The 26,896-nt window shown below is 41.5% G+C and overlaps 1 protein-coding gene across 1 annotated transcript in view; it reads right to left on the reverse strand.

Moving 5' to 3' along the window:
• Positions 1-26,896, reverse strand: part of RPGRIP1 (RPGR interacting protein 1) — a 54,454-nt gene extending 27,558 nt beyond the window's left edge. Inside the window, exons 1-18 of the mRNA XM_045067423.1 lie at positions 26,887-26,896; positions 25,461-25,593; positions 21,754-22,019; positions 20,515-20,605; positions 19,669-19,782; positions 17,477-17,582; positions 13,709-13,732; positions 12,673-12,819; positions 12,126-12,199; positions 9,347-9,492; positions 7,202-7,362; positions 6,644-6,787; positions 6,027-6,174; positions 3,119-3,571; positions 2,805-2,956; positions 2,016-2,358; positions 608-792; positions 128-331 (exon numbers count right to left, since the gene is read on the reverse strand). Coding sequence (XP_044923358.1) covers positions 128-331; positions 608-792; positions 2,016-2,358; positions 2,805-2,956; positions 3,119-3,571; positions 6,027-6,174; positions 6,644-6,787; positions 7,202-7,362; positions 9,347-9,492; positions 12,126-12,199; positions 12,673-12,819; positions 13,709-13,732; positions 17,477-17,582; positions 19,669-19,782; positions 20,515-20,605; positions 21,754-22,019; positions 25,461-25,593; positions 26,887-26,896 — 2,901 coding nt within the window. The remainder of the gene's footprint in view (positions 1-127; positions 332-607; positions 793-2,015; positions 2,359-2,804; positions 2,957-3,118; positions 3,572-6,026; positions 6,175-6,643; positions 6,788-7,201; positions 7,363-9,346; positions 9,493-12,125; positions 12,200-12,672; positions 12,820-13,708; positions 13,733-17,476; positions 17,583-19,668; positions 19,783-20,514; positions 20,606-21,753; positions 22,020-25,460; positions 25,594-26,886) is intronic.

Raw genomic sequence — 26,896 nt, forward strand, 5'->3', positions numbered from 1 at the left:
AAACATATGCTGGCCACAAAAAAACCATGATTACCGCTTATTTTGGGTACCTGCTTCTACCTGAGAATAATATATCTGGGGACCCTAAAACCCATACTTTAATTCTATAGAGTTTTTAAGGCCTTACTTGTAGTGTATTTCCGGTTAAGATGTTACGACTAAGATATTCCATTCTGTTCTTCCCTTGGACGCCTGTTCTTTTGCCATGTTTTCTTCTCGAGTAGCTTGCAACCTGGTGTTCCCTTTCCTTTCTTTCTCCTACCTGTGGAGGTTTTCGCTTGGCTTGATACTGGCCAACTTCAATGGGAATTTCAGCAAATGCCATCTGGTCCTAAATAGAAGGATCAGAGACAGCCTTACAAGATGAGAGTTTAACAGCCTAGCATGAGACTTCATGTCTCTCCTGCCACAGAGCTGAGAGATGCCATCTCTCTCTCCTCCCAACAATAAAGCCCAGGGTTTTGCTTCCTCGGTAGGCTCATGGCACTATGAGGGATGCAGAATAAGTTTGCCAAACATGTGACATTACACAGAGGGCATTTCTTTACTACAATTTTAATACTGCTTTCCTCAAAAATGCTCCACAGGACTGGTGGAGATCTGCTACCTGGGGAGAAAATGAAGGCTTTTCCTCTTCAGATGATATCTCTACACTGTTCTTGGTGTTTTTCTCCTCAGGCTGAGCTTCTGGTTTCAGGAAGCTCTCTGGTGGTAGGTAGAAAGACTTCCAATCCAGTTGTGCCTCAACAAATCCATTGGGGTTCCCCACAGGGTCAGTGAGGTTAAAATCACCTGAGAGGCACACAGACATTAATAAGATCTGATCACATGAAGCAGGCAAGGATTTACCAGCACATTATCTATTCCCCAATTTTGAATTTTACCATATTTTGTTTGTCATTAATATCTATTACATAAGCATGATGATAATACACTCAGAAGTAACATAAAAATAGCAGTGAATATTAATATTCACTTAGAATATTTGTAGGGGAAAAAAAGAATATTTGTAGGGAAGATGGGTAGCTCCAGGTTTTAGGAAGTGATAGTCAAAAGACATATGGAAAGGTATATCTTGCTTGTCATCAGTCACCCAGCCAATAAACATGTCTGCATTATTATTACTGTTACCTAATGCTTGCTAAGTCTTAGGTAGACCAAAGAAACCATTATCTCCACTTAAGTAGTCCCTATTTCTAAAATAACAAAAACCAAGAAAATTTCAGCAAAACAGCTTTTTCTAAATGCTAGGCTTCTGATTTGTAATACTGATCTATTTAACAGATGGTCCATACTGCCTCATCTTTTTGGTAAAGAATGAGTTGTGAGCAAAGGTGTTGGGTGTTTTTGTTTTGTTTTGTTTTTTAGTTCTTATGGTATTAGAAGGAGGGAGGCCTCCTCACACACTTTCTGGAACATCCAGAAGCTTGTTAAACATAATTGATACTGGCTATACCCATCCATACTTGGTAATGAGAGCACCAATACCCCTGCCTCACCCTCCCAATACTGGAACCAGAGAGTCGACCCTTCCTAAGTTCATGTCAGCTCCATATTGGTGGAAAAAAGGTTCAAGAAATTTTTCATGATGTGGCATGAAAGTCTAACTTGTGCTTAAAAGAAGCAAGAAAATGAAGGGAGAGTATTAAGGACATAGCTTATAGTCTCTATCTCATCATGGGATAAGAAATAACAGGCCTTAAGTAAACACAAATACTAGGAATCACTAGAGTCAGACAAGGTTTTTTCAGAGATGGGTAAATGGACTTTAGGTTGGTGGCTCTACCCACTTAAGAATCTTGCTTTTGCTGCTAAAACAAACAAACAAACAAAAAACAGAGGCAGCCAATGTTTCCATAGGATTAGTGAGGCACCAGGTCTTCTGCTCTGTTGCTCTTGACCATATTCTAAAGTCCTCTCTCAGCAGGTTTTTAAAGAGACTTTTCAAAGAAAAGTAAGATAGGAAGACAACACTGGGCAGAGAAAAGAGAGATGTAATAACCTTGAACTCCCACCTTTAATGGATTTGTTTTGTGCAAGGGGAAGCAAGGGCACTTGGACCCGGCCAAGGTACGAGCCAGGCTCTGAGTCTTCATCATCAAAAACGTACACAGACAGAGCCTCCCGCCTCAGATACTTATCCAGATCAGAGGTCACAAGCACTGGGAATCGAGCTTGGTCTCTGAAGTAGGGATTGTTACTAGCTGGAATGATGGCAGTGTCATGGTCAGAAAAAGTGAAGAAGCGGTACATGACGTATGGACTGGGCTGGGTTCCCAGCCGCCGACTCCGGAGGCCGTAGCATCTGATGATTTCCACCCGCAGCTCATTCTGATGCTTCCAAGTCTCCAATCTGGACTGGAAAGATGTTGGTCTTGGATGAAGGAAAAGGGCAAGCTGAAAGAGTTGTAGCTGAACCCCAGCACCCTTGATGAGGAAGAGCCTATACCTAAGGAACTGCTGAATTCTGACTGGGTCACAGAGAAACCTAATGACTTTCACCTGCCTGCAAACTAGCTCTGGCAGATAGTTATTTGAGAGAGGGCTTGGCCCTCAAGACTTATCTTAGAGAATGCAGGGAAGCTATTTTGTTCACAGCAGGGGGAGGAAGCTAGCTCCAAGCATATGATTTCATTTCAAACCCAAGCCTGACCAAGGAAAGAATCTGGACTGGTTGTGGCACGACAGTTTTTCTCCTTCGTTCACATTCAGCAAATACTTATTAAGAGTGGAAGACTGAGATATTCTTATGAACTGCTTGGCTGTGGCTCCTATGAGATGCTTGAGCACATCCTTCTTCTCACCTTATCCTCCCGGGCCTCCCAGACTCCAAGCACACTGGCTGACAGGTAGGCCTGAGCTTTCTTCCGCTTATTGCCTGCTTGTAGGCTGGGTCCTATGGGGAAGCGCAGCCTCATCCAGTATTCTAACACCCCAAAGTCTTCTCCACTGGCTCCTGGATAGCAGAAGGTATGAAAGGCATGGAGGATACGGATGGTGTGGCAAGGATTAAGAATAAAGGCAGAGGAAGAAAATGGGAAACCACCAGAAGAGCAGCTATAGACTCTGGGAAATTCCACATTAGTTCTGGGAGCTGTGGGAAGCTGACAGCACTTACCAGTAAGTGTGGTAGAGCCATGGACCTTCTCCACAGTCTCCAGTACCCTCTCAAAGCAAATCCATGCAGCTGCAAGAGTGTGGTGCTCACTGGCTATGGCCTGGTATAGATCAAGCCGGGCTGAAGCCCCATGAAGGTAGTTCAAAAAAAGAGAATCTGTTTCCACCACATACTGGGAGGTGAAGTCATAGAGGGGCTGTGGCCCCACAGCTAGTGGGGTACAGTGTGTTTCAAAATCATAGAAGGAATAGGTACAGAAAGTGGTAGGTTGAGTGTCTCCGGCCTGAGCCAGGGCAGCAGATGTCAGGAAGGCCTGGTGGATGTGTAGTTCAAAAAGATTTTCACTCTGATGCAGCAGAGAAATGTCCACTTTCTCCTCATCTCCATGACTTGGCAGTGTTTCCAGACATAAGGACAACTGTCGGGTGCCATAAGCCACATCTTTGAGCTGTTCTAGAGGGAAAAGAAAACTGCCCATCCATTAAAGCATAGAGAGCTCTTCCTTAGGGTAAAATAAGTCGGACAGAAGGAGAATAAAAATCATGATGAAAGTCCACATTGTTGATGATTTTGAGACACCATGTAAATCAAAAGGAAAAGCAAAAGAATGGCAACCAGGAGCTTTGAATTCTGACGGTCAACTAACTCATGCCCTGCTTTAGAGATAAGGTACAAAATGAATGATTGGAAAGTAAATGCTAAGTTCAGAAAAACACTGGAGGCACACTTTCATCTACATGTCATTGTTTTATCTAACAGCAAGGTTCTATTAATTGTTAATTCCAACAGAGAAGCACCAGAAACACAAAATAGGACTATTTCCAAAAATCTGGGATGTGAGTGATCGAGAGAATACCAAGTTATAGTCATAGTGCCTCCTACATGACATTGGGCTCTACCAAGAAATGATTTCCCTGCTAGCCAGATCAGTCACAAGAATCTTCATTCTGGGGGTGCCTGGGTGGCTCAGTGTGTTAAACCCTCTGCCTTCAGCTCAGGTCATGATCCTGGGGTCCTGGGATTGAGCCCCACATTGGGCTCTCTGCTCAGTAGGGAACCTGCCTCCCCCTCTCTCTCTGCCTGCCTCTCTGCCTCCTTGTGATCTCTGTCAAATAAACACATAAAAATCTTAAAAAAAAAAAAAAAAGAATCTTCATTCTCTTAAGAATTTGGTTCCAGGGGTGCCTGGATGGCTCAGTGGGTTAAAGCCTTTGCTTTCGGCTCAGGTCATGATCCCAGGGTCCTGGGATTGAGCCCCGCATTGGGCTCTCTGCTCAGCAGGGAGCCTGCTTCCTCCTCTCTCTCTCTGTCTGCCTCTCTGCCTACTTGTGATCTCTGTCTGTCAAATAAATAAATAAAATTTTTTAAAAAAAGAAAAGAAAAAAAAAAAGAATTTGGTTCCAACATAAGGTGGCCAAAAAAAGGAAAGAAAAAAATCCACTTAAGTCAAAGAGTAATGGAGTAAAAAGTTGGAGAGGAAACTTCGGGAAATAGGTTGAAAATATTGGCAAAGGGATGAAAAGATATGTAAGGCAGTCTACCAAATCTGTGCATTACCTCCCATATCCACCAGTCAGAAACTCTGATATATACTCTGCTTCAAAGTGGGGAGTATCTGAATCATCACAATGTGTCAATGATGAAATTCCTATATTAAGAGTCAATGTAGTAGAATAAAAATACTTTGAATACATCAGAATGTTTTCCTGCCCAAAATAAATGGAACACAAAGATTAGATTAATGGTTTCTTAACTGATGTTCTCAACATAACTAAACTAGACTTAAAGTTTTGCATTACATGACCCAAGGCTAATAATTTTAGCATATAAAGAAATTCTACACATGAATAAAATGCTATCAAGAAACAGGTAAAGGACAGAAACAGGCAATCCTCAAAAGACACAATAAAATAACTGGTAAACATATGAAAAACTCTTTGATCTTACCAGGAATGAAAGAACTATAAGTTAAAGCAAATGAGTCTTCAGATGTAGATAAAGAGTATTTATCCTGCACTGTCCCAGGAAAAAGACCCTGAATGTGAAAACATGAGAATTTCAATCCAAGGGAGGATTTCCTTTGTTACATGGCAGTGACTTTTTAACAGACTCGCCCTGGCATGGATAAATCATGACCCAGCATGACCCATCTCCCTTTACTCTAGTTCCATGCTCACTATGTGAGCTGCTTCCTGATTCTGCTTTCCAGAGAGAGGGCTGCCCTGAACAGTAGTTCTAGATATTCTCATGGCAGCAATGAAATAACCACTATTATAAAATAATAAATGAACATTCTGATTTAAATATCGATCTTTGGTGAATTTGGTTAGTATGAGTCAGGTCTCTGAAAAATGAGTCTAATAACAAAGCCAGTATTCTTGACAGGTGAGACTGAGACCAGCTCCTGGTCAACAGTGACTCTACTAAATGAAGGAAGTACCACACTTTGAAATTTGCGTAAGTGTCCGGCCAGCTGCCCTGTCACGTCAACATCCTCAAACTGCAACAAAGAATTCAGAGACTTTTAGAGACAAGCCACAGAAAAGAATGATGAAAGATGAATGATAAAGCTCTATATTGACCTGGGTTGAGGAAAAAATCTTGAGAGAGGGAGTGTGTTACACCACCCTGGGAGCTGACAGTGATATGCTCTCCACTCTCAAAACAGATTCAGCAATTGCTAGACCCTATTGAAACTCTCCAGAGGAATCAGAGGAAGACACTGACACGAAAGAGGAAAAGAAGCCGTTAACCATGTCTGAAAACACCAAAGACGGCAGGACAAAGAACAGGAGGGAAATGTCTTATGCCGAGACACAAAGGGCCGCCTTCCAGGCAGGTGCACAGAAGCAGCACAGGCATTAGCTATGTGACGGGTCCAAGATGAGAACAAAGGACTAAGACTTGCCGGATAGCGGGAGGCCATGGCTTCTCAAAATACCTTCCAGCTGATTGATACGATTGTTCTTGAGATCTAGCAGTTGATTCAACCTCTCCATTTTTTCTCTGTGATCTTTATTTTCATTATCGGCTTTTGTCATCATCGCCTCCAGTTCCTCCTGAAACAAAATGACGTCTGAACTTTTCTATCCAAGTGGCCCAGCGCCAAAGGGCCCAGATAAAAAGGTGGCACTTGTTCGGGTAAAGGAGACTCCACTATCTCATTAACAGGACAAACTGATCCACTAGAAAAAATCCTGGGGTCACCACATACTTCTCCAGGACCATTTGTGCTATTGGTGCCATAGGATAATAGTTTCCTGATTCTGGGGAAACTGGAACCCAGAAGATTCATACCTGCCATTTTCATTAGCTGGCCCCTTCGCCGGCTTCTACTGCCAAGGCGCCACGGGCAAGCGCGAGTCCTCAAGTGCCTCGAAAGACGACGGCACATTCTGTGTTGCACATGGCAGCATACCGCCTAGCAACAGCCCTGGAAACTCGGGCCTCACTTCATTCCCAGCATGGAAGTGGTCCCCAAGTACCCATTTATCGACCCCCTTCCTGTACCACCTCTTCTTGCACCTGATAGCACACGTTGATTTTGCGCTGCAGAATGAGCATGTCTCTGGTCTTTTCTAGTTCCAGCACGGTCTCCGCATGCGATACCTGCAACTCACTTAACATCTGGGACAGTTTCTCTTCTTCTTGGTTTTTTGGTTCACAGGGCTATCGTGAGAAAAGCATGGGTAAAAGGGAGTAGAAATATGAGAGGCACGGGAATAACTATTCTCAAAGCAGTTGTCGGTGATAATAAAATACCAGCAGCAGGAGTAAGAGGGGGCTGTGTCCCTTCACAAGGGCTTTCTCCCCTAGTTGCTCATGTTCAGTAGCCCCAATAAGTTACATAGCCTCTAATGGCAGTTTGCTCTTCAGCAGATCATTTCAAGTCCTCGTCTGAAAAAGCATTTTAAATGCTGTGAGCGGTAAAGGGTGGCAAAAACGTGTGGAGCTCATGAAGCTATCTCACAGCCTTCCGAAGACTGCCCTCAAGCATCATCTCTTCCAGGGATATTTGCCAGAGATCCCACTATAAAGGGGATCCCTCTGTTAAGGGACTTACTTGATTAGACAGGCTCTTACCTCTGTTGAAGTAGTCTCTTGGAATAGAGCTGGGTGAGTGGCTGGTTCAGATTGCCTGTCAGGAGACTGGGAAATTGTCTCTTTATTTTGGAGGATCTCTACTTCCTGCTTATGCTTCTGAAGCAGATTGGTGACTTCAAGCTGCAGATCCCTGTTTTGAGCTGGAGGAGAAAAATCCATCCAGAAAGTTGAAACTCTCTAGTTAGCAGTAATCACGCTTAAAGCTGGACCAAGTGCAAATTAAATTTCCCACTCATGTTTAATTTATTTTATAAATTTACCTTTAGAGAAGCCAATTCTGTCTTATTTCTACAAAGGGGTTCCAGCTTTATTGACCCAGAAAACTGAGCTGACACTGGACTCCAAAAACAAAACAAAAAACACCTGCAGAACTGTAAAGAAAAACGACACACCAAAACCACCAGCAGCAGCAAACACGCAATGTGGGGCTTGAACTCACAACTGTGAGATTAAGAGTTGCATACTCTACCGAGTCAGGCAGGAAGTTCTACAATGTAAACTTTTTTTTTTTTAAAGAGTTCATTTATTAACTTATTTGAGAGAGAGAGAGAGAAAGGGGATGAGGTGGGGAAGGGAGGAAGAAGGGAAGGGAGAAGCAGACTCCCCCACCAAGCAGAGAGCCTGACACAGGGCTTGATCTAGGACCCTGAGAACATGACCTGAGCCAAACACAGATGCTTAACTGAATGAGCCATCCCGGTGACCCTACAGAGCAAACTTTTTGCTAGCATCAGCCAAACCAGTATCTCTCCAACTCCTCCCCAGCTCCATTCTGACTTCCATGCTACTGGCTTCCTGTGGCACCTCTCTCACTCCCACCCTGACCTGAAGGGAGGGAGAATGGGCTTTTGGGCATTTCTGCATGCATGTGTTTGGGTGGATGAGTATGGGTCTTTCGGGGAAGGAAGGTGATCATTGTTTAGTGTGATCACTTCATTAGCATGCATTAGAGGGGGTAGTTTAGATTAGATTAACCCAAGGTCTTTATAATACTTCACTTGTATCTCATACATACTACAAGGTCCTTAGCATGTGCTTCTGGGTTTTATCCCTTTATGGTTCCTATCTCTATTTTTCTTGATGTCATAATATTTCTTTTCCTTTACTCTTCTATGTGAATATACTAGAATCTACTGAAACCTAACTTTGATATGACTAGATATCAAGGTCCAGCCTAGCAAAAAGAAGTAAGACAAAGGTCTCTTTGACAGTATTTAAAAATCTTCAGAATAACTATCTACCATGATCTCAGAGTTAAGATGGGGGAAATGGAAATGGTAACCAGGAGCAGTGATTTGCTTTGCAGTTTGAGACATCAGGCGTTAAAACAAAATAAATCAAAAAGCAAGGTTCCCAGTCACCTCCAAAATAATTAGTAAGAATAAAAGGCACTTTCATAAATAAAGTGAATGTCTAAAAACAATAAATTTAAGGAGCACCTGGGTGGCTCAGTTGGTTGAGCACCCATTCTACTCTTGATTTTGGCTCAGGTTAAGACCTCAGAGTCGTGAGATTGAGCCCAGCTTCAGGCTCTGTGCTGGCACAAAGCCTGCTTAAGATTCTTTCTCTCCCTCTCCCTCTGTCCCAGCACACACATACACACACACATACTCTCTCTCTCCCTTAGAAAGCAAGTAAATAAATAAAAACAATAAAATTAAGAGTAGTCATCCTCTCAAATGAAAACTTTACATATAAAAACCTCTGCATAGGGGCGCCTGGGTGGCTCAGTGGGTTGGGGCCTCTGCCTTCGGCTCGGGTCGTGATCCCAGGGTCCTGGGATCGAGCCCAGCGTCGGGCTCTCTGCTCAGCGGGGAGCCTGCTTCCCTTCCTCTCTCTGTCTGCCTCTCTGTCTACTTGTGATCTCTGTCTGTCAAATAAATAAATAAAATCTTAAAAAAACCAAAAACAAACAAAAAAAACACTTCTGCATGTGAGGTAGGTGTCATGCTTTCTTGATTTAAATCGGATCTGATTGCCAGTGTTCTTATTCTAGTTATCCCTGATCCACACAAAAACAGAATCAGGTGAGGGGATTGGAGAAATGCTGACCCAAGTTCCCTTCTCCCACACTAGACGTAGAAGATGCCTCACTTGAGAAAAGGTCTTCACAGCCTGACCTACCTTTCTCTCTGGACAGCTGAAGTAAGACTTTTCTCTTCTCCTCCAGCTCAGCGTCCAGCTGGTCCTGCAACTGACAGACTTTCTGCTGTAGCTGTTCTCCTGCCAGCTCAGTGCTCCAGTGAGGCTGATTACTGCTGTCCAACATGCTGAAAATGGGAAGCAAGTAAGGAGCAAGGAGAGAGCTGTCAGATAAATACTCAAAGGTATGTGACGTGATGGCTTTATTACACAGTTTCAGCATCTCCTGGGCCTAGCGCATCATTCATTCCCCTACATGTTTTTCTGTCCCCGCTTTCTCTGTAACTGTCATTTACCAACTGCCTTGGAACTTTTCGGCCCTATTGAGGAGTTCCTTAGTATCACTTCTGTTTGGGTCTCAGATATCCCAATGAGCAAACAACCCAAATCCCATCAATCTCCCAAGGAACTTCTCCAGCATGATGGTTTTCTTCAGGTACTGTGTACCAAGACATTCTCAGGCCTACTGAATTAAAAACGAGGAACAGGGGCACCTGGCTGGATCACCCGGAAGAGCACATGACTCTTGATGGAGGGGTTGTAAGTTCAAGCCCCATGCAGGGTGCAGAGGTTACTTAAATAAGCTTTCAGAGAAATGAGGAACAAAATACTACTCTTTTCCTACTCTATTCTTCTATATACCTTCACCAATGGCTGGTTTAGAGAATACTTGCCTTTGAACTAGATTATAGATTACTACACTGAAGGGCAGGAACTAACCTTTTCAATGGCTGTACCCCCCCACAGCACTGTAACTAGATGTCAGAGCAGGCCCATTTTGTGTGTGTAAAACACACACCATCTGTCTTTGATAATTTACATAAGTGAAGTGACATTGATAATCAAGCTATTATTTCTGCAGAGGTCTTTTCCTATTTTTCATTTGAATAAATGTGGTCTAAAAACAACTTGCTGGGCACCTGAGTGGCTCAGTTGGTTAAAGCATCTGCCTTCAGCTCAGGTCATGGTCCCAGGCTCCTGGGATCAAGTCCCACATTGGGCTCCCTGCTCAGCAGGGAGTCTGCTTCTCCCTCTGCTTGTTGCTCTCCCTGCTTGTGCTCGCTCACTCTCTCAATCTCTTTCTCTGACAAATAAAATCTTAAAAAATAAAAAAAGAAAAACAACTTGCTTCAGCTAGTAGTAAGAGTTCTCAGAGAGCCTGGGTGGCTCAGTCTATTAAGTCTTCAACTCTTGATCTCCCCAGTGTTATGAGTTCGAGCCCTACAATGGGCCCCACGGTGGATGAGTAGCCCACTTAAAAAAAAGTTATTGGCACTTCCTAGCCATATATTACATGATGATCCAAGCAGAAAATATTCTGAGTGATTAAGTGAAGAAGCTAATAGTAATGTTTTGTTACACAGAGTCGTCAAAGTGGATAATCCCTACACCACTTCGTTTCTCTGGGTTGAAGAGTATCAGATATTCCCAGAAGGCTCCCATACCAATCTCCCAAATCTATCTCCTACTGCCTTTAACTGAGTCAGAAGGCATGTTCAACTATTTTTTAAACTTCCAGGTATTTTATGTTATTTTATTTTTAAAGATTTAAAGGGGCACCTGGGTGGCTTGGTGGGTTAAGCCTCTGCCTTCAGCTTGAGTAGTGGTCTCAGGGTCCTGGGATTAAGTTCCACATCAGTCTCTCAGCTCAGCAGGGAGCCTGCTTCCTCCCCCCCTCCCTGCCTGCTGCTCTGCCTACTTGTGATCTCTCTCTCTGTCAAATAAATACATAAAATTTTTTTAAGAAAAAGATTTATTTATTTGAGAGGGGCTGGGGAGGACAGAGAGAGAGAGAGACAGTCTTTAGCAGACTTTGGGCTCAGCTTGGAGCCTGATGTGGGGCTCAATCTCATGAACCTGAGATCATGAGATAAGCCAAAACAAAGAATAGGACACTTAACCAACTGTACCACCTAGATGCCCCTAAACTTCCAGGTATTTATTTTTTAAGATTTTATTTATTTATTTATCTGACATAGAGAAAGCACAAAGCACAAACGGGGAGTGGCAGACAGAGGGCGAGAAAGAAGCAGGTTCCCCAATGAGCAGAGAGCTTGACACAGGGCTCAATCCCAAAACCGTGGGATCATGACCAAAACCAAAGGTAGATGCTTAACCAACAGAGCCACTCAGGTGCCCCAACTTCCAGGTATTTTAAATTTCAAAATTAATAAATTAATATATGCTTGTTGAGAAAAAATTAAAAAGATACAGAAGTAAAAGTAAAAGTAAAGTAAAAGTGAAAGTGCCTCTTCACCCTACTCTAATCCTTTCATCTCATGAGGGGTTTGCTGATTCTCTCTCTCTCTCTCTCACACACACACACACACACACACACATAAACTAAGTCAGAGTTAATATATTCTGTTACAACTTTTCTTTTAATAATTGATCTATCTATCTACCTCATTTTTAACAGTATCATAGTATTTAATGTGGGGATGCAACATTATTTAATCAATACCTATCAAAGGAAATTTGGGTGTCTCCACTTTTTTTTTTTTACTATTAGTAACAATGTAGTAATTAATATTCTTATCATACATTATCTTTGCAAATACATGTTTATGCATGTTTCACATTCCTATAGATAGCACTGAATTCCCTTCTAAATAGACTGTGCCACTTTATATTCCCACTAACAGTATTGAGTACCAGCATTCCCCTACCCACACTAGACAATATTTTAGAATGTGAGGGCACTTTTCTATAATTTTCTTTTATAACAAATAGTACTCTGGGACCCAAACTTGGTACTCACTTTTCTAAGAGTTTTTCATAATTGTCATTCAGCAGGTTTCGTTCTTTTTCCAAATCTTCAACTCTCTCCTGAAACTAAGAATCACAGTAGAATGCCTGAGATAAAATTGTAACACCTATCACTTGAAAATGTCTCCCCTTTCTGTAGCAGAGTGGGACTTGGATAGGAAGCTTTCTATGTTCATGTCTCACGTCTATGAGGAGCCATTCAACTAGTAAGACTTGAAGCAACTGCTGTGATAGAAATTTTATTGGAAATAATGAGGATTCTCTGAAGCACATTTTCAAGGTTTCTGGGTTTCTACTGTTATAGCAGCAGCAGAACATTATAATACAGCAAAAACTTTGGAGAACAGACACAACTATAAATCCCAGTTTTTCCCCTAATGGTGTAATCTTGAGCAAATTACTTAACCACCTGGAGCCTCATTTTTCTCACTTGAAAAAATGAAATAGCCATAGTGTTGGTAAAATACACTTTTTAACATCTATGAAATTGGATTGTTACTTATAATGGATGCCACCTTTCAATTAGTATTGTTATTTACCTCCTTTAGTGTTATCTGCAGGATGGACACATCTTCCAATTGGCTCTTGAAGCTCACAGCCTTCTTGCTCTGCTCCTTCAGTTCTGCCCTGAGCTCATTCACTTGCCCAAGGAGGGCATCATGGGCTGTACTCAGGATTCCCTGATTCTGGGGCAAAAGGAAAGTTGCTCTGGGAATGGTCATATCACTCAGCAAAAATGGTCTCAAGATACCAGCAACTCTAGCATTCCCTAGTGGATCTCAAGAAGAATGACTTTGATTAATAGCACGGTGCCTTTGCACTGTAGATTGGCATTGTCTATCACTCTAGTATTTCTCAGGAATTATTGTTTCCCTGTTAGTGAGGATTTTTCACTCCAGGAAACTATGATGCATAGCTGGAGCATAAATTTTCCCAAAGACCAAATTGAACACTGGCTCTAAGTGAAGTGAACTTTTCGTAGCTGCCTTTATGTTCTAAGCTATCTGAACGCTTCTTAGGGTGATAACACTCTTCCCTTTGCACCTAACAAAGTGACATGTTCACTCAAGAAGTTAAGTATGCATTTTTTCTGGTGAACATCTCTGGCCAGGAACAGCTGTGGCTGTTCATGCTGGGAACTCTGACTTAGTAACTTTTAATTATGGTCATTCACCTGGTTTCACCTGCACCCCACTCACAGGAGTGAATGGTGCTGAACATTTAAGAACATCAGAGAAGGTATGCAATAATTTGTTATATTTCATCACCTCATACATGCTAGAGGAATACTCCTAGGAATTTCTGAACAAATACTATATAATTCTCTCTAGGAATAGGCTGAAAAATACTATGCCATGTATTTCAGACCTCAGATTTCAGCTGAATGAAAATGCCACAATAAATATCTTCTGATCATGGTAATAGGACATTTGTCTTAATAGAAATTTTAGGTCATAATAACTTTGATTTACTTGGCTAAATTCTGGTGTTATGGTATTTAAAGATTAATACAAATTTCTTTGGGTTTTATTCCTCTTACTACTTAGAAATAGAGATTCAAGGAATCTTCTGTACCTTCTGGAGCAGAGTTTCGTATGCCTGAAAGAAAGAAATACATATTGTTCCACTGATTTATCAACTTGATATTTGTTTTGATATTTATCTCTGTAATACAAATGTTTAACTGGTTAGTTTAAGAGATATTTAAAAATTCTCATAAATCAAGTCAATTTGTATACTTGTTTACTAATTGCTGCTACTTTTTCCTACCCTAGCTTGTCAGGAGGTTTGTGAACATAACAGATGATGCAATTTCTTTTAAAAAGCATGAAGGGCCATTTATTCACATTTGTTTTGCATTTGGTGGAATATCCAAGAAAAATATTTATTTTCAGAGTAGGTACAGTCCTTTACTCAGCATGCTTCAGGAAGTTTTCTTTCCAGGAGCACCTGGGTAGCTCAGTTGTTAAGGATCTGCCTTTGGTTCAGGTCATGATCCCTGGGTCCTGGGATCGAGCCCTACATTGGGCTCCCTGCTCAGAGGGAAACCTGCCTCTCCCTCTCACACTTCCTTTGCTTGTGTTCCCTCTCTCGCTGTGTCTCTCCCTGTGAAATAAATAAAATATTTAAAAAGAAAAGTTTTTTCTCCAGTTTTAGAAACAGAAAAGGCAACACTTGGGGTATCTGAGTGGCTCAGTGGATTAAACATCTGCCTTCACTCAAGTTATGAACTCAGGGTCTTGGGATTGAGCCCTGCATCAGGCTCTCTGCTCAGTGGGGAGTCTGCTTCTCCCTCTCCCTCTGCCTCCTACTCCTCTGCTTGTCTTGCTTGCACTCTGTCAAATAAATAAATAAATTGTTTAAAAAGGGGAAAAAAAGGAAATAAAAAGCAATACTAATCAAACTAACTACAAAAGCTATTATTGGCTGAGCAGTACTGTGTGTTTCATTATCTGTTACATTATGCTCATTTTAATGATTTCACATATTTTATCTTGTTTAATTCTCACAGCATATTTGAGACATAGCTATTACTGAAACCTTAAAAATGAGACACCAGGGGCGCCTGGGTGGCTCAGTGGGTTAAAGCCTCTGCTTTCGGCTCAGGTCACGATCCCACGGTCCTGGGATTGAGCCCCACATCGGGCTCTCTGCTCCCCGGAGAGCCTGCTTCCTCCTCTCTCTCCCTGCCTGCCTCTCTTGCCTACTTGTAATCTCTGTCTCAAATAAATAAATAAAATCTTTTAAATAAATGAAACACCAAAACTCAGAGAGTTAAGTTACTTGCTCAGTCACAGTGCTATCAAGAGACAGAGGCAGTATTTTACCTCAGCTTGTCTGACTCAAGAGTCTGTGCTACTGACCACCACATTTAATGCTAAGGGATCAAGATAAAGGACGACTAAAAAGGCAAACTGTTGGAGAAAAACAAATAGTAAAACCTACATTTTAAACAATTGTGGGTGATTACTCCCCATTTTAGCTCATCTCTACCACTACAACTAACATGGGTAAGGATTCAGAATGGCTTGCTTCCTTTTTTCCTTTAATGTGATGAAGGAGTAGATGGGGTTTTTAAAAAAAAAATGTAATCCTAAAAATGTTGCTGTTTGCCCATACAATTTTATATTATCTTCCTTCCCATGTTTCCACATGCTGTAAGTGCTACCAAAATTAACCAAGTCAAAAGAATAAAAGCATGTGCATAGTTCTCTCTGAAACAGGTTTGGTGGTTGACCTTGTGAAGATGCCTTTTATTCCCATTAGAACAGAAGTAACCAGGGCAGTGCTAACTGCAGCCAATCTAGATGAAAGATACCACCATCATCTTCTTGCTCATGCAGAGACCCAGAACTCATCTTTCATTTCCCCTTTTCCTCTACCCTTTTGGTGAAGAAGTCCATTCTTCTACTTCCTGGAAGTTCCCAATATAGTCCTTTCTCTGTGGGCCTCTCTCACTGCCTTGGTTGGGACCCTCATCTGTCTCTCTCGGACCACTGCAGTCTTCTTTTACCTGATCACTTTACGTGTATCAGCCAACCTGTACTATTCATTCCACTGCCAGATGATCTTTCCTTCTGGTTTTGTGATTTTCAATAAGTTGAAAATTTCAGAAAAATATAAAGACTATATCAGTCCTCTATAACTCTACTACTCAGAGTTAATCATTATTTTTTTTAAGATTTTATTTATTTATTTGACAGAGAAAGAGACAGCAAGGGGAATACAAGCAGGGAGAGTGGGAGAGGGAGAAGCAGGCCTCCTGCTGAGCAGGAAGCCTCATGTGGGGCTTGATCCCAGGACCCTGGGATCATCACCTGAGCCGAAGGCAGACTTAACTGACTGAGTCACCCAGAGTTAATCATTTTTTTTTTAAAGATTTTATTCATTCATTTGACAGACAGAGATTACAAGTAGGCAGAGAGGCAGTCAGAGAGAGGAGGAAGCAGGCTCCCTGCTGAGCAGAGAGCCTTATGCAGGGCTCGATCCCAGCACCCTGGGATCATGAGTCGAAGGCAGAGGCTTAACCCACTGAGCCACCCAGGTGCCCCATAATCATTATTTTTTAAAGTACCATTTCTTTATTAAAATGTATTTCAAAAAACTTCAAACATAAAAAAAAGGCAAAGTAATCACTTTGGGGAAAAAACTGATCATGTTATCAACTTGTTTCAAACCTTTCTACAGCTTCCCACTGTCTATAGATAAAGTCTAAAATCCTGATAAGGCTTCCATGATCCGGTCCCTCATGTTTTTCACCTCTGTGGCCTGGCTTATACCTCTCCTCTCTAGGAAAACCCTCCCCTCTCTTCCACACTTATTAACACCTGCTAATCTTTCATTATCCCAATATTTGGCTCATGAGTATATTCCTTTATGAACCCTTTCTGGATCCTGCACCTCATTCTCTGGAAGAGCTGACTTCTGTGTTCTCGTGTCTCTTGTGTTCCTGCCACTACCCTGCACTTGGATAGCTGTATTTGTTTACATCTTGTTCTCTTGCTCTGGTGAGTTCCTTGAAGGTAGGAACTGCTTTACTTTGTAATCTTTGTGTCCCAGTGCTTTGTGCAGTTCCTGGTACTCCATACATATTTAGTCAATAAAAGAATGGTGCTGATCTATCACTTAGACACTTGATGCCCCATTTCCACCATTCATATATGAGTTTTTCTTATGTGGTAATGAGAAAAGATCATAAGACTTGGTGCCAGATAAAACTGGACTCAAAGCCTGCTCTGCGCACATAAGTATTTTTATGACTTACGCAGGTTACTTAACTTCTTTGAGTCTCAGTTTCCTCATTCGTTAAATGTACTTACATTGAGGGTTGTTGTCAGGCTTAAATGAGATCATGACGGTAAGCAACTGGACAGAGTCCAGCACATGGAGAGTCCTCAGTAAAGACTAGTCTCCTTCCCTTCCCCTGGGCCTGCTCTTGGCTTCTCACCTTAATTACATTCTGGTGTGACCCTTGGCTGGGACCTTAACTCTGGTTCAGGTTAACCCCACTTAATTCTACCTTAGAAGGCAGAGCTTGAGCCTTCTTCCTAAAAGAGAGATAATGGAGTATTGGAAGAAGAATGGACTTGGAATTGCAAGGCTTGGATTTGAATATTCCCTATAAGTTGTGTGACAGTTTAATTGCTCTTATTTGTGGTCTTCCACGTATGCAATGGAGGAAATAATACTCTCTTTTCCCCCCAAACTGGCAACAGACAGTCCCCACTGGAACTGGATGCCTGATTGGGCCCAGTAGGGCTTCTCAAACAACCAAGGACACCAGAGGTCTGAGATTTGAGGGCATTCCAGGCCATCCCACACTGGCTTGCCCTGGCAGCTCACCTCTTGAACTTCTGTTAACTGTGCTTTTGTTGCTACCAATGAGGTATTCCTTTCATGTAAGAGCTTCTTAAGCCGAATCAGCTCTATATTCTCCTTAATGGAAGCTCTGAAGAAAGAAAACAGTGTTAAGACATTCTGTGAATGGACAGAATTAAACATCTCCCCTCTCAATACTGCACCAAATAAGAGTATCTTCCTCTCGCCTCTTGCCTTTTTATCTTACCCACAGCATACCAGAAGTAGGAAGCAAATGTACACTCCAATAAATAATCTCCTCTCTCCCATTTCCCCTCATAAGAGCTGGTATTCAACAGAGACACCACCAACCTTAAAGTCTGTGTTATGAGAAAACATAATAGCAATTTTTAAAATTATGGTGCTCACAATTTCTCAACCTTGTAAAGTCCAGCTGAGTCTGGGTCCTGTCTCCTTAGAGAAACCAGAAAGGTATGGATATGGAGGGAAACACAGGGGAAGATTATTATTTCTCAACCTAGAAGACCTCATTTTCTTTATTATTTCTAAGTATTGAGGTGGATTTGGGTTCATTAGGCTCTATCTCAGTGATTCCCAGTCTTAGCTGCTTATTAGAATCATGTGGGGAAGTCTTTACAACCTATACTGCTTGAAGTCCACCCCCAAATAATTGAAAAGGAATCTCTGGGGTGGGGTCCAGGTTTCTGTGGATTTGTTTGTTTTTTAATTTTCAGGATCTGTTTACATGAAATAATCTGCATTATTATAAAATACATGAGCTTTTGATTTTATTTAATTATGTTGTGTGGTAGTTTGATATTGTATTACCTCACATATCATTTATTTTCTCAATATTGTCTTTTTTGGAATAGAAAATTTCTTTTATTTTTCCTCCAATTTTTTATCTAAATTCCAGTTAGTTAACATGTGGAGTAATATTGGTTTCAGGTGCAGAATTTAGTGATTCTTCACTTACATACAACATTCATAGTCATCACAACAAGTGCCCTCCTTAATACCCATCACCCATTTAACCAACCCCATCTACCCACCAATCCTCTAGTCCTCTTGGTTTTAAAAGATCTCCAGATTGAAAACTATGTTTGAACACGAATGTTTACAACAGTTTCATTCATAACGGCCAAAAGTTGGAAGTAATCAAAACGTCATTTGTAGGTGAACGGATGAACTGTGATACATCCAATGGAAAGTTATTCATTGCTAAGGGAAATGAGCTATCAAGCCATGAAAAGACATGGAGGAAAATTGAATGCATATTGCTAAGTGAAAGAAGCCAATCTGAAAAGACTGTATAGTGTATTTTCCCAACTATATGACATTCCAGCCAAGGCAAAATCATAAAGATCAGTGGTGCCAGAGGTACGGTGGTAGAGAGGGATAAGAAGGCAGAGCACAGAGGATGTCTAGGGCAATGAACCTACTCTCTATGATACTACAATGGTGGATACATGTTTATACATCTGTCCAAACCCACAGAACGTGCAACACCAGGAGTGAACCCCATGGTAAGCTATGGACTTTGGGTGATAATGATGTGTCAGTATGGGTTCAGCCACTGTCACAAAAATATCACTGTGGTATGGGATGTTGAGAGTGTGTGGTGTGTGGGGATGAGCAGTATATGGGGAATCTCTGTACTTTCTGTTCAGTATTGCTATGAATCTAAAACTTCTCTAAAAAATAAAGTCTACTTTAAAAAAATGTTCTCTAAAAACTGATGTTCAGTGAGTGCTCAGAACGTCTATCTGATGATGGGGATGAAAAAGTTTTCCTTCTAAGCGCCTGGGTGGCTCAGTTGGCTAGGCGACTGCCTTTGGCTCGGATCATTATCTAGGAGTCGCGGGATCGAGTCATTCATCGAGTTCCCTGCTTGATAGGGAGTCTGCTTGTCCCTCTGACCCTCATCCTTCTCATGCTCTTTCTCTCTCTCTCTCAAATAAACAAAATCTAAAAAAAAAAAAAAAAAGTTTTCCTTCTGTGATATAAAACAGTAGATCTTCTAATACATATAAACATTCTCTTTAGGGGCATCATTTCTTAACCCACATGGGAATCCACATCTATTTCTCAGATTGAATTTAAGACTGAATTGAATCCCAAGCATTCTCCTTTCCTCTGGCAGAGTAAAGATACAAATAAGAATCTCTTACTTTTTCAGCTCATATGGCTCGAGGCATGGAATGCCACACTCTTACCGAAGTTCTGTGGCCTTCTGAGCACACTCCAAAGAGCTTCTCTGTTCAAAATCTTCATCTTTGGACCACATTTTCTCAGGAGACTTGGGTTGTTCTTCCACTAGCATAGTATTGCTGGTCATAATATGAGCACAGTTAGGCATGCACAGACCAATGAGTTTAGTAGTAATTATGACTTTGCTGAAAGAAATTACACTCTGATAATTAAGAACATTACACACAAAAAAGAAGAAATAGAAACTGCTCTTTCAGGGGTTTAGAACTGAGTTCTCACATGGATGACAACAAATTAGAGGAGTTAGTAATTTTGAGATGTGTGATAGATAATCTTACCAAATACAGCTTTCAAGTGTCAAACAGAAATATAAATAAATTATGACCTAAGGGAGAAAAATAGGAAGGGAAAGAGAGGGAATACCTTCAATTAAGGAGAGGGTCTTATTTGTCTTTCATTCAGAGACAGATGGTTATTTCCTATTTTTCTAATTTTTTAAAAAAAGATTTTATTTATTTGACACAGAGAGAGAGGGAACACAAGCAGGGGAAGTGAGAGAGCGAGAAGCAGGCTTCCCACTGAGCAGGGAGCCAGATGCAGTGCTCAATCCCAGGACCCTAGGATCATGACCTGAGCTGAAGGCAGAGGCATATCTGACTGAACCACTCAGAAGCCCCGATTATTTCCCATTTTTAAGCAAATAAAGTTGACATTTGACCAAGGGTGCACTTTTGTCTTCTCTGATTATGTTGGGAAGACCTGAAAATGCCAACATTAACTTGTTCCCTAAATGATGTATTTCCAATTAAAGCTGAAAGTGTAACAGTGCAGGATAAATGAAAAGAACTCACAGTTCACTGGATATTTCACCTCTGGTCTTCCCATTTGTCCCATGGTTCTTGAATGTGGGAGGGGCTGTGTAGCTCAGCCTGTCAGTAGGCCCTAAAAGTTTAGACAGAAGATGCAGACTCTGCAACAGAATTTCTCCAGAACACCAACTGCTAAAAGTAGAGAGCCTTGAGACCTGGGGGAAATCCTCATAAAGATCACAAATCCCAGAGGAGAGGTTCTCAGTCCACTCTTGCAAAGATATGCAACTACAGAGTTACTAAGCCAGCGGTACCACAATCTGCTAAGTAAGAGTATAAACAGAAAGAAGAAAGGTACAAAGAAGAAAGGGACTGTGTGTCTAACTCTAATGCGTCATTATCTCTGGCGTCTGGTATGTAACTGGTACTCTATAATGCTGAAGTCAAACTGAAATAGAACTTAGACTTACTTAATTTTTCTACTTTTAGCTGTTTTTTCAAAGATTCGTTTGGCTCCAGTAGGAAGTTTGAAAATATAGAACCATACGAAACAAAGCTCACACTGAATCCCCAGAGTAGAGACACCTCATTCCAATGCGGTGGGTAGGCTAGCTGAAGGAAATTTACACAGAACATTTTATTTAATTCAATGTTGGGTTTCCATCAGCCAGAGACTCTCAGCCATTTAGAATACAAGAAGAAGAGAAATTGCAATCGCTCACTTATAGCCCGACTTCTAGGCCTGGACTTCAGAAATGGACTTTGGACATCCCTAGACTGGTGGAATTGTATGCAAAGTTTTGACTATGTCTTATGAGCACTTTTCTTGGAAGGAGACCTAGCTGTGATCCTAGTTTCTTAAGGAGTCCACTTCCCCCCAAAAGCGAAAAGACCAGTTTTAGAGGCACAGCCACTTAGCCCAGGATCCCAAGGGCCCTTTAGAGAGAGACCTGTCTTAAGATCACTGCCTTTCACACTGGAGTGGGGACATCAATGTCAATTCTAATCTACTTTCTAGGCCCACCGCAGAACTTAAGCAGCAAAATTCCTGTTTTGCTAGTCCGATTCTCTCCTCAGCAGTACTTCATGCTGAAGTGAGAATTTTGAACCTGGCAAACCATCCAGGACAACAAGATTTTAGGGAGGGAGAAAGCACTGGGAACAAAAGGACTAAATGAGGTGGTGAGTGAAATAAAGCAGTGAGGAGGAAAATGGGGCTGACACATCAATCCTTCCCAGGGTTTCAGCACTGTTGGAAGGAAACTTGGTTCTGAACCTCACCCCTCTTGGGTTTCTCCAGCGCTGGCGCACCAGCAGTGCGGAGCTGTCTGTGTCCGACATGGACCCAGGGCTGGGAGTGTTGGGGAGCAGGGCGGACAACACGCTGGAACTGCAGTTGTAGCCCATGCATCAGGGGGCGGTGGTGCTTGGTGGGGGGTTGCCGCCACCCTGCATTCCGCCGTAGTCTGGCAGGCTGCTCTGCCTCTGCCACCTCTGCCCTCATGTTCCTGCCCATCGATGTCAGCCGGAGTAATGCTGTCCTCATCCTAGAAGCAAAAGTAGAGATAGTGGGAATGGCTTCTCCTTCTGTGAATTATGTTATTATTTCTACAGTTGATTTGGTGATACATCATCATGAACTGATCTGTGATATAAATTTATCTATTGTGATCTGTTATGTATACTTTAAAATCAATTTTCTATCCACAATTAGTTCTTGGAGGGCAGGGAACACTGTGGTGTCCCTCTTTGTCCATTCTATTGCAATGATTACATAATCATTTTAGTAAAAAATGTTTGGAGCACTCCTCAATAGATTTATTTATACATCTATTTTAAAATTATATGCATTTACTTCTGTCCTAATAAACTGTGTTCATATTACAACATAAAAAGACTAATTTTTAGGGGCTCCTGGGCGGCTCAGTTGTTAAGCGTCTGCCTTCTAGTAGGGTCCTGTGATTGAGCCCCACTTCGGGCTCCCTTCTCAGCAGGAAGCCTGCTTCTCTCTTTCCTGCTCCCCCTGCTTGTGGTCCCTCTCTTGCTTTCTCTCTCTCTCAGACATAAATAAATAAAATCTTTTAAAAAAAGACTAATTTTTAAAGGAGAAATTAAATATAAATTAAATATAGGAAGAAATTTTAATATTTACTTTTCCCGTCCCACTTGTCTGCACACCCCTGTATATGCACCCAACTTTAAGGGTTACTCCTCCACAGCCCCTAGTATACATCTCAGTAGCACTTAATATATACCTAGCCTTACTTATAGTGGATAGCCAATCACTGTTAGTCACCTTTTTTTTCCTAAGTAATCTCTACATCCAAACTCACAAACTCAAGATCAAGAATTACAGGCTCTACAGACTGAGCTAGCCAGGCACTCCCACTATTTGTCATTTTGACCTATAATAGGTCATTTTGACTTAAAATCGTGCTTTCAATCCTTGCCATCAGATTCTGTGACTCCTGCCTGCCAATTCTGACATATTACCTATGTGGCTTTCGGCACGTCATTAACATTTTGTGCTCAGTTTCCTCATCTATGAATAAAGATAAAAGTAGCACCTGCCTCATTAGATTGTTATGAGGATTAAATAAGTCAATATATGTAAAGTGTTTAGAGCATTGCTGTGTGTTGTAAGCACTGTAGGAATTAGCTATTATTACATATCCTTATATCCAGATAGAGAAATCAAGTCATGAAATATAGCCAGGTAATTTGCCCAAATCCAGGGGAGTCAGGAGGATGGAATCTAATTTAGGCACTTAATATTTATAATCTCGAGGGTTTCTTTTTTATTATCAACTAAGAAGTAAGATTTTTTGGCCTATGCAACCTTCTGCTTTGGCCAGATTCTTGAGTTCTCCACAATGCAAAAGAATCTCCACTTTGAAGAGGGCCGGCATACAATAGAAGCCTGTATCTGTGCATTTTTTTTTTTAAAGTGGTCTCCATTCTGGGCGTGGAGCCCAGTGCAGGGCCTGAACTCATGACCCAGAGACCAGGACCCAAGCCAAGATAAAGGGTCAGACACTTAACCAACCCAGCCAGTCAGGTGCCCCAATATCTTGAATATTCTTAATGTAGCTCTGAACCACTCTTGGGGATTATCAGTGAGAAAGCAAAAAGCTGCTCTTGACATTGGGGAATTGATCTGACATAACCAGTTCCCAGTGTTGTTTGAAGCAGGCCTGATGCTCACGGCTAGGCCATGTTATTATCCTGTTGGACATATCTCACAGAACACCAATATCAGACAAGGCCACTGAGACCATGATAGAGTGATACTGAACAAGGCCATTGGATAATTTTGTCCAAACACAGACAAAAACAAGGTCACTGTGCCACACACAAAATACCAAACATTTTCTTTTCCTGGTTAATGAGTGACTGCTATTCTAACCAATTATAGCTTTAGCCTCACTCTAGTCTACATTCCCTGTAGATAAGATTGACTGAAGTATCAGGACACCTGTGTGGCTCAGTTGGTTAAGTGTCATGATCTTGGCGGGGGTGGGGCGTAGGGGGTTGGGGCTCAGCAAGGAGTTTGCTTCTCCCTCTTCCTCCACCCCTCCCCCAACTCGCACACTTGCACATTCTGTCCTCTCCCTCTCTCTCAATAAATAAATACCTTTTTAAAAATATTTTATTGGGCACCTGGGTGGCTCAGTGAGTTAAGCCGCTGCCTTCGGCTCACGTCATGATCTCAGGGTCCTGGGATCGAGTCCCGCATCGGGCTCTCTGCTCAGCAAGGAGCCTGCTTCCTCCTCTCTCTCTCTGCCTGCCTCTCTGCCTACTTGTGATCTCTCTCTGTCAAATAAATAAATAAAATCTTTAAAAATATATATTTTATTTATTTGACAAAGATCACAAGTAGGCAGAGACAGGCAGACAGGCAGAGAGAAAGGCAGAGAGAATGGGGGAAGCAGGCTCTCTGCCAAGGGCTCGATCCCTGGACCCTGGGATCATGACCCAAGCCAAAGGCAGAGGCTCAACCCATTGAGCCACCCAGGTGCCCCAATAAATGATACCTTAAAAGAAAAAAATCTACTGAGATATCCAAACACAGAATTTTCCCTGCTTTCTAACAGTATCAAATCTGGAGCAAACTCCTGTTACCTTGGACCCTCCCACAAATCACCCAATTGAAACTCAAATCCTGTAACAGATATTTTCCAACACATTCTTACTGAAATAAACATAGTTCTCCATGGTGTGCATTTCTCTAGCTATAATTAGTAATAAACACCACCTGCTCAAACATACAGGTATGTTCCTGCTAGTCTTTCGCTAAAAGACACTGACACCAATATCCTCAAAATATGTCCTAGAGATAAAATCTGAACTTTCAGAACTCCCTTTCTTCCCATCTGATTATCTAACCACACTCCATCTCAGAATCTTCTCCAGGTCCCCAAGCAAGAGATCCACTTTTGGAAAGCCAATACTGTAAGGTCACTGTATATGGTATAATTTCAGAGTTAAGAGCTTTCAGTGCTGCTGCTTGCTTGCTAGCTGTGACTTTAAGCAAATTACTTACTTATTTCCTTTTCCTCTTTTTTTTTTAAAGATTTTATTTATTAATTTGACAGAGAGAGAGAGATCACAAGTAGGCAGAGAGGCAGGCAGAGAGAGAAAGAGAGAGGAGGAAGCAGGCTCCCCGCTGAACACAGAGCCCGAGGTAGGGCTCCATCCCAGGACCTGGAGAACGTGACCTGAGCCGAAAGCAGAGGCTTATTAATCCACAGAGCCACCCAGGTGCCCCTTTCCTTTTCCTCTTAATAGCACCTCTCTCACAGTAATAAATAAGTTAATTGTATTTATAATATTTAGTTAATACATAAAAACCCTTATAATATGTCTGCATATAGTAAATGATCAATATGATTTCTGGTTTCATTTTGCAAATAAAAAGCTTTTCTCTTACTTGCCCCTGGTCCCCTTTGTTCCCCAGCTTTTAAAGATTTAAAGAGAATACAAGGTACCTTTTGATCTCATCCTGTTGCTTCCAAGAAAGCTCCTTCACCAACAGGTGCTCTTCACGAAGACGAAACAAGCTGTCCTCCAATTCTTCCCGGCTCATTCTGTTCAAGGGTGGTTGAGCTTTTATATTCTTACCTAAAGTTCCAGAAAAGGTTAAATAGAGATTAATTTTTCATGTAATTTTTTTTTAATCCATTAGGTGTCTCATTGTATCTTGTCCAAAGGGCTTCAATCTCTCTTGATTGGAGTGTTTGACGGAAATTTAGGAAGGATATGAAATGTGTCCTCGTGGATCTCTTTATTGTTACATATCATTCCTGGATATGGAGTATCATTCCATATTGTTCCAGAATAAGATATTTCTCAACATCCTGTCTAGAAAGTACACTCTCTTTTTAAAAAAAATTTAAATTCAATTAAAATATAATGTATTGTTGGTTTCAGAGGTAGAGGTCTGTGATTCATGGGTCTTATATAATCCCCAGTGCTCATTACATCACATGCCCTCCTTAATGTCCATCACCCAGTTACCCCATCCCTCTTATCTCCCTCCCCTCTAGCAATCCTCAGTTTGTTTTCTATGATTAAAAGTCTTAGAGAGTACATTCTCTTTATAAAAATATCAAATAGGGCTGTTAGTTTACTTAATTTTTCTTTTTAATTATTCTTCTGTTTTTCCTCCTTACTAGACAATGTGGATCTAGATAAAGATTGTGCCCAAAACCATCTTCCAACTCTTACTAAGGGAAAGAATAGAAAACTTCTTGATTATCAAAACTCATCTGATTCATTTTTGTGGTCTGGGGAACAGTCCCCAAAGTTGCCTCCTGGATATAGAGCATCTGTTTGGTCTAACTGTATGAGTGTTCACTGGCCCAGAGTCAGCTTTGATCTCATGGGAAAGATCCTAAACCCCAGCACTCTAAATATAGCTCTGTTCCTGGAAGAGCTCAGAACTTTAGTCTCAGAACTACCTCAGCTACCACTACCATCTCTCTGGTCTAGCCTTTGGAAATGATTAGTAAGGTTTTTAAAAACAGCTTTATTGAAGTATAATTGGTGTGTAATACATGGAATATATTTAAAGTATAAAATGTGGTTAATTTTGACATATGTATATAACTGTAAAACCACCACAATTAAGATAATTAACATATTGGGGCACCTTGGTGGCTCAGTGGGTTAAAGCCTCTGCCTTTGGCTCAGGTCATGGTCCCAGGGTCCTGGGATCGAGCCCCGCATCGGGCTCTCTGCTCGGCAGGGAGCCTGCTTTCCCTTCTAGCTCTGTCTTCCTCTCTGCCTACTTGTGATCTCTGTCTGTCAAATAAATAAATAAAATCTAAAAAAAAAAAAAAGGATATACATATCCATTATTGCTAACTTTCTCTGTACTCTTTTGTTATCCATTCCTCTCCATCTCACCCTAACCCCAGTCCAT

The sequence above is a fragment of the Mustela putorius genome, unplaced genomic scaffold (genome assembly GCF_011764305.1).
Source record: "Mustela putorius furo isolate JIRA1106 unplaced genomic scaffold, ASM1176430v1.1 tig00003896_pilon_pilon_pilon, whole genome shotgun sequence".
Taxonomy (NCBI): Eukaryota; Metazoa; Chordata; class Mammalia; order Carnivora; family Mustelidae; genus Mustela; species Mustela putorius.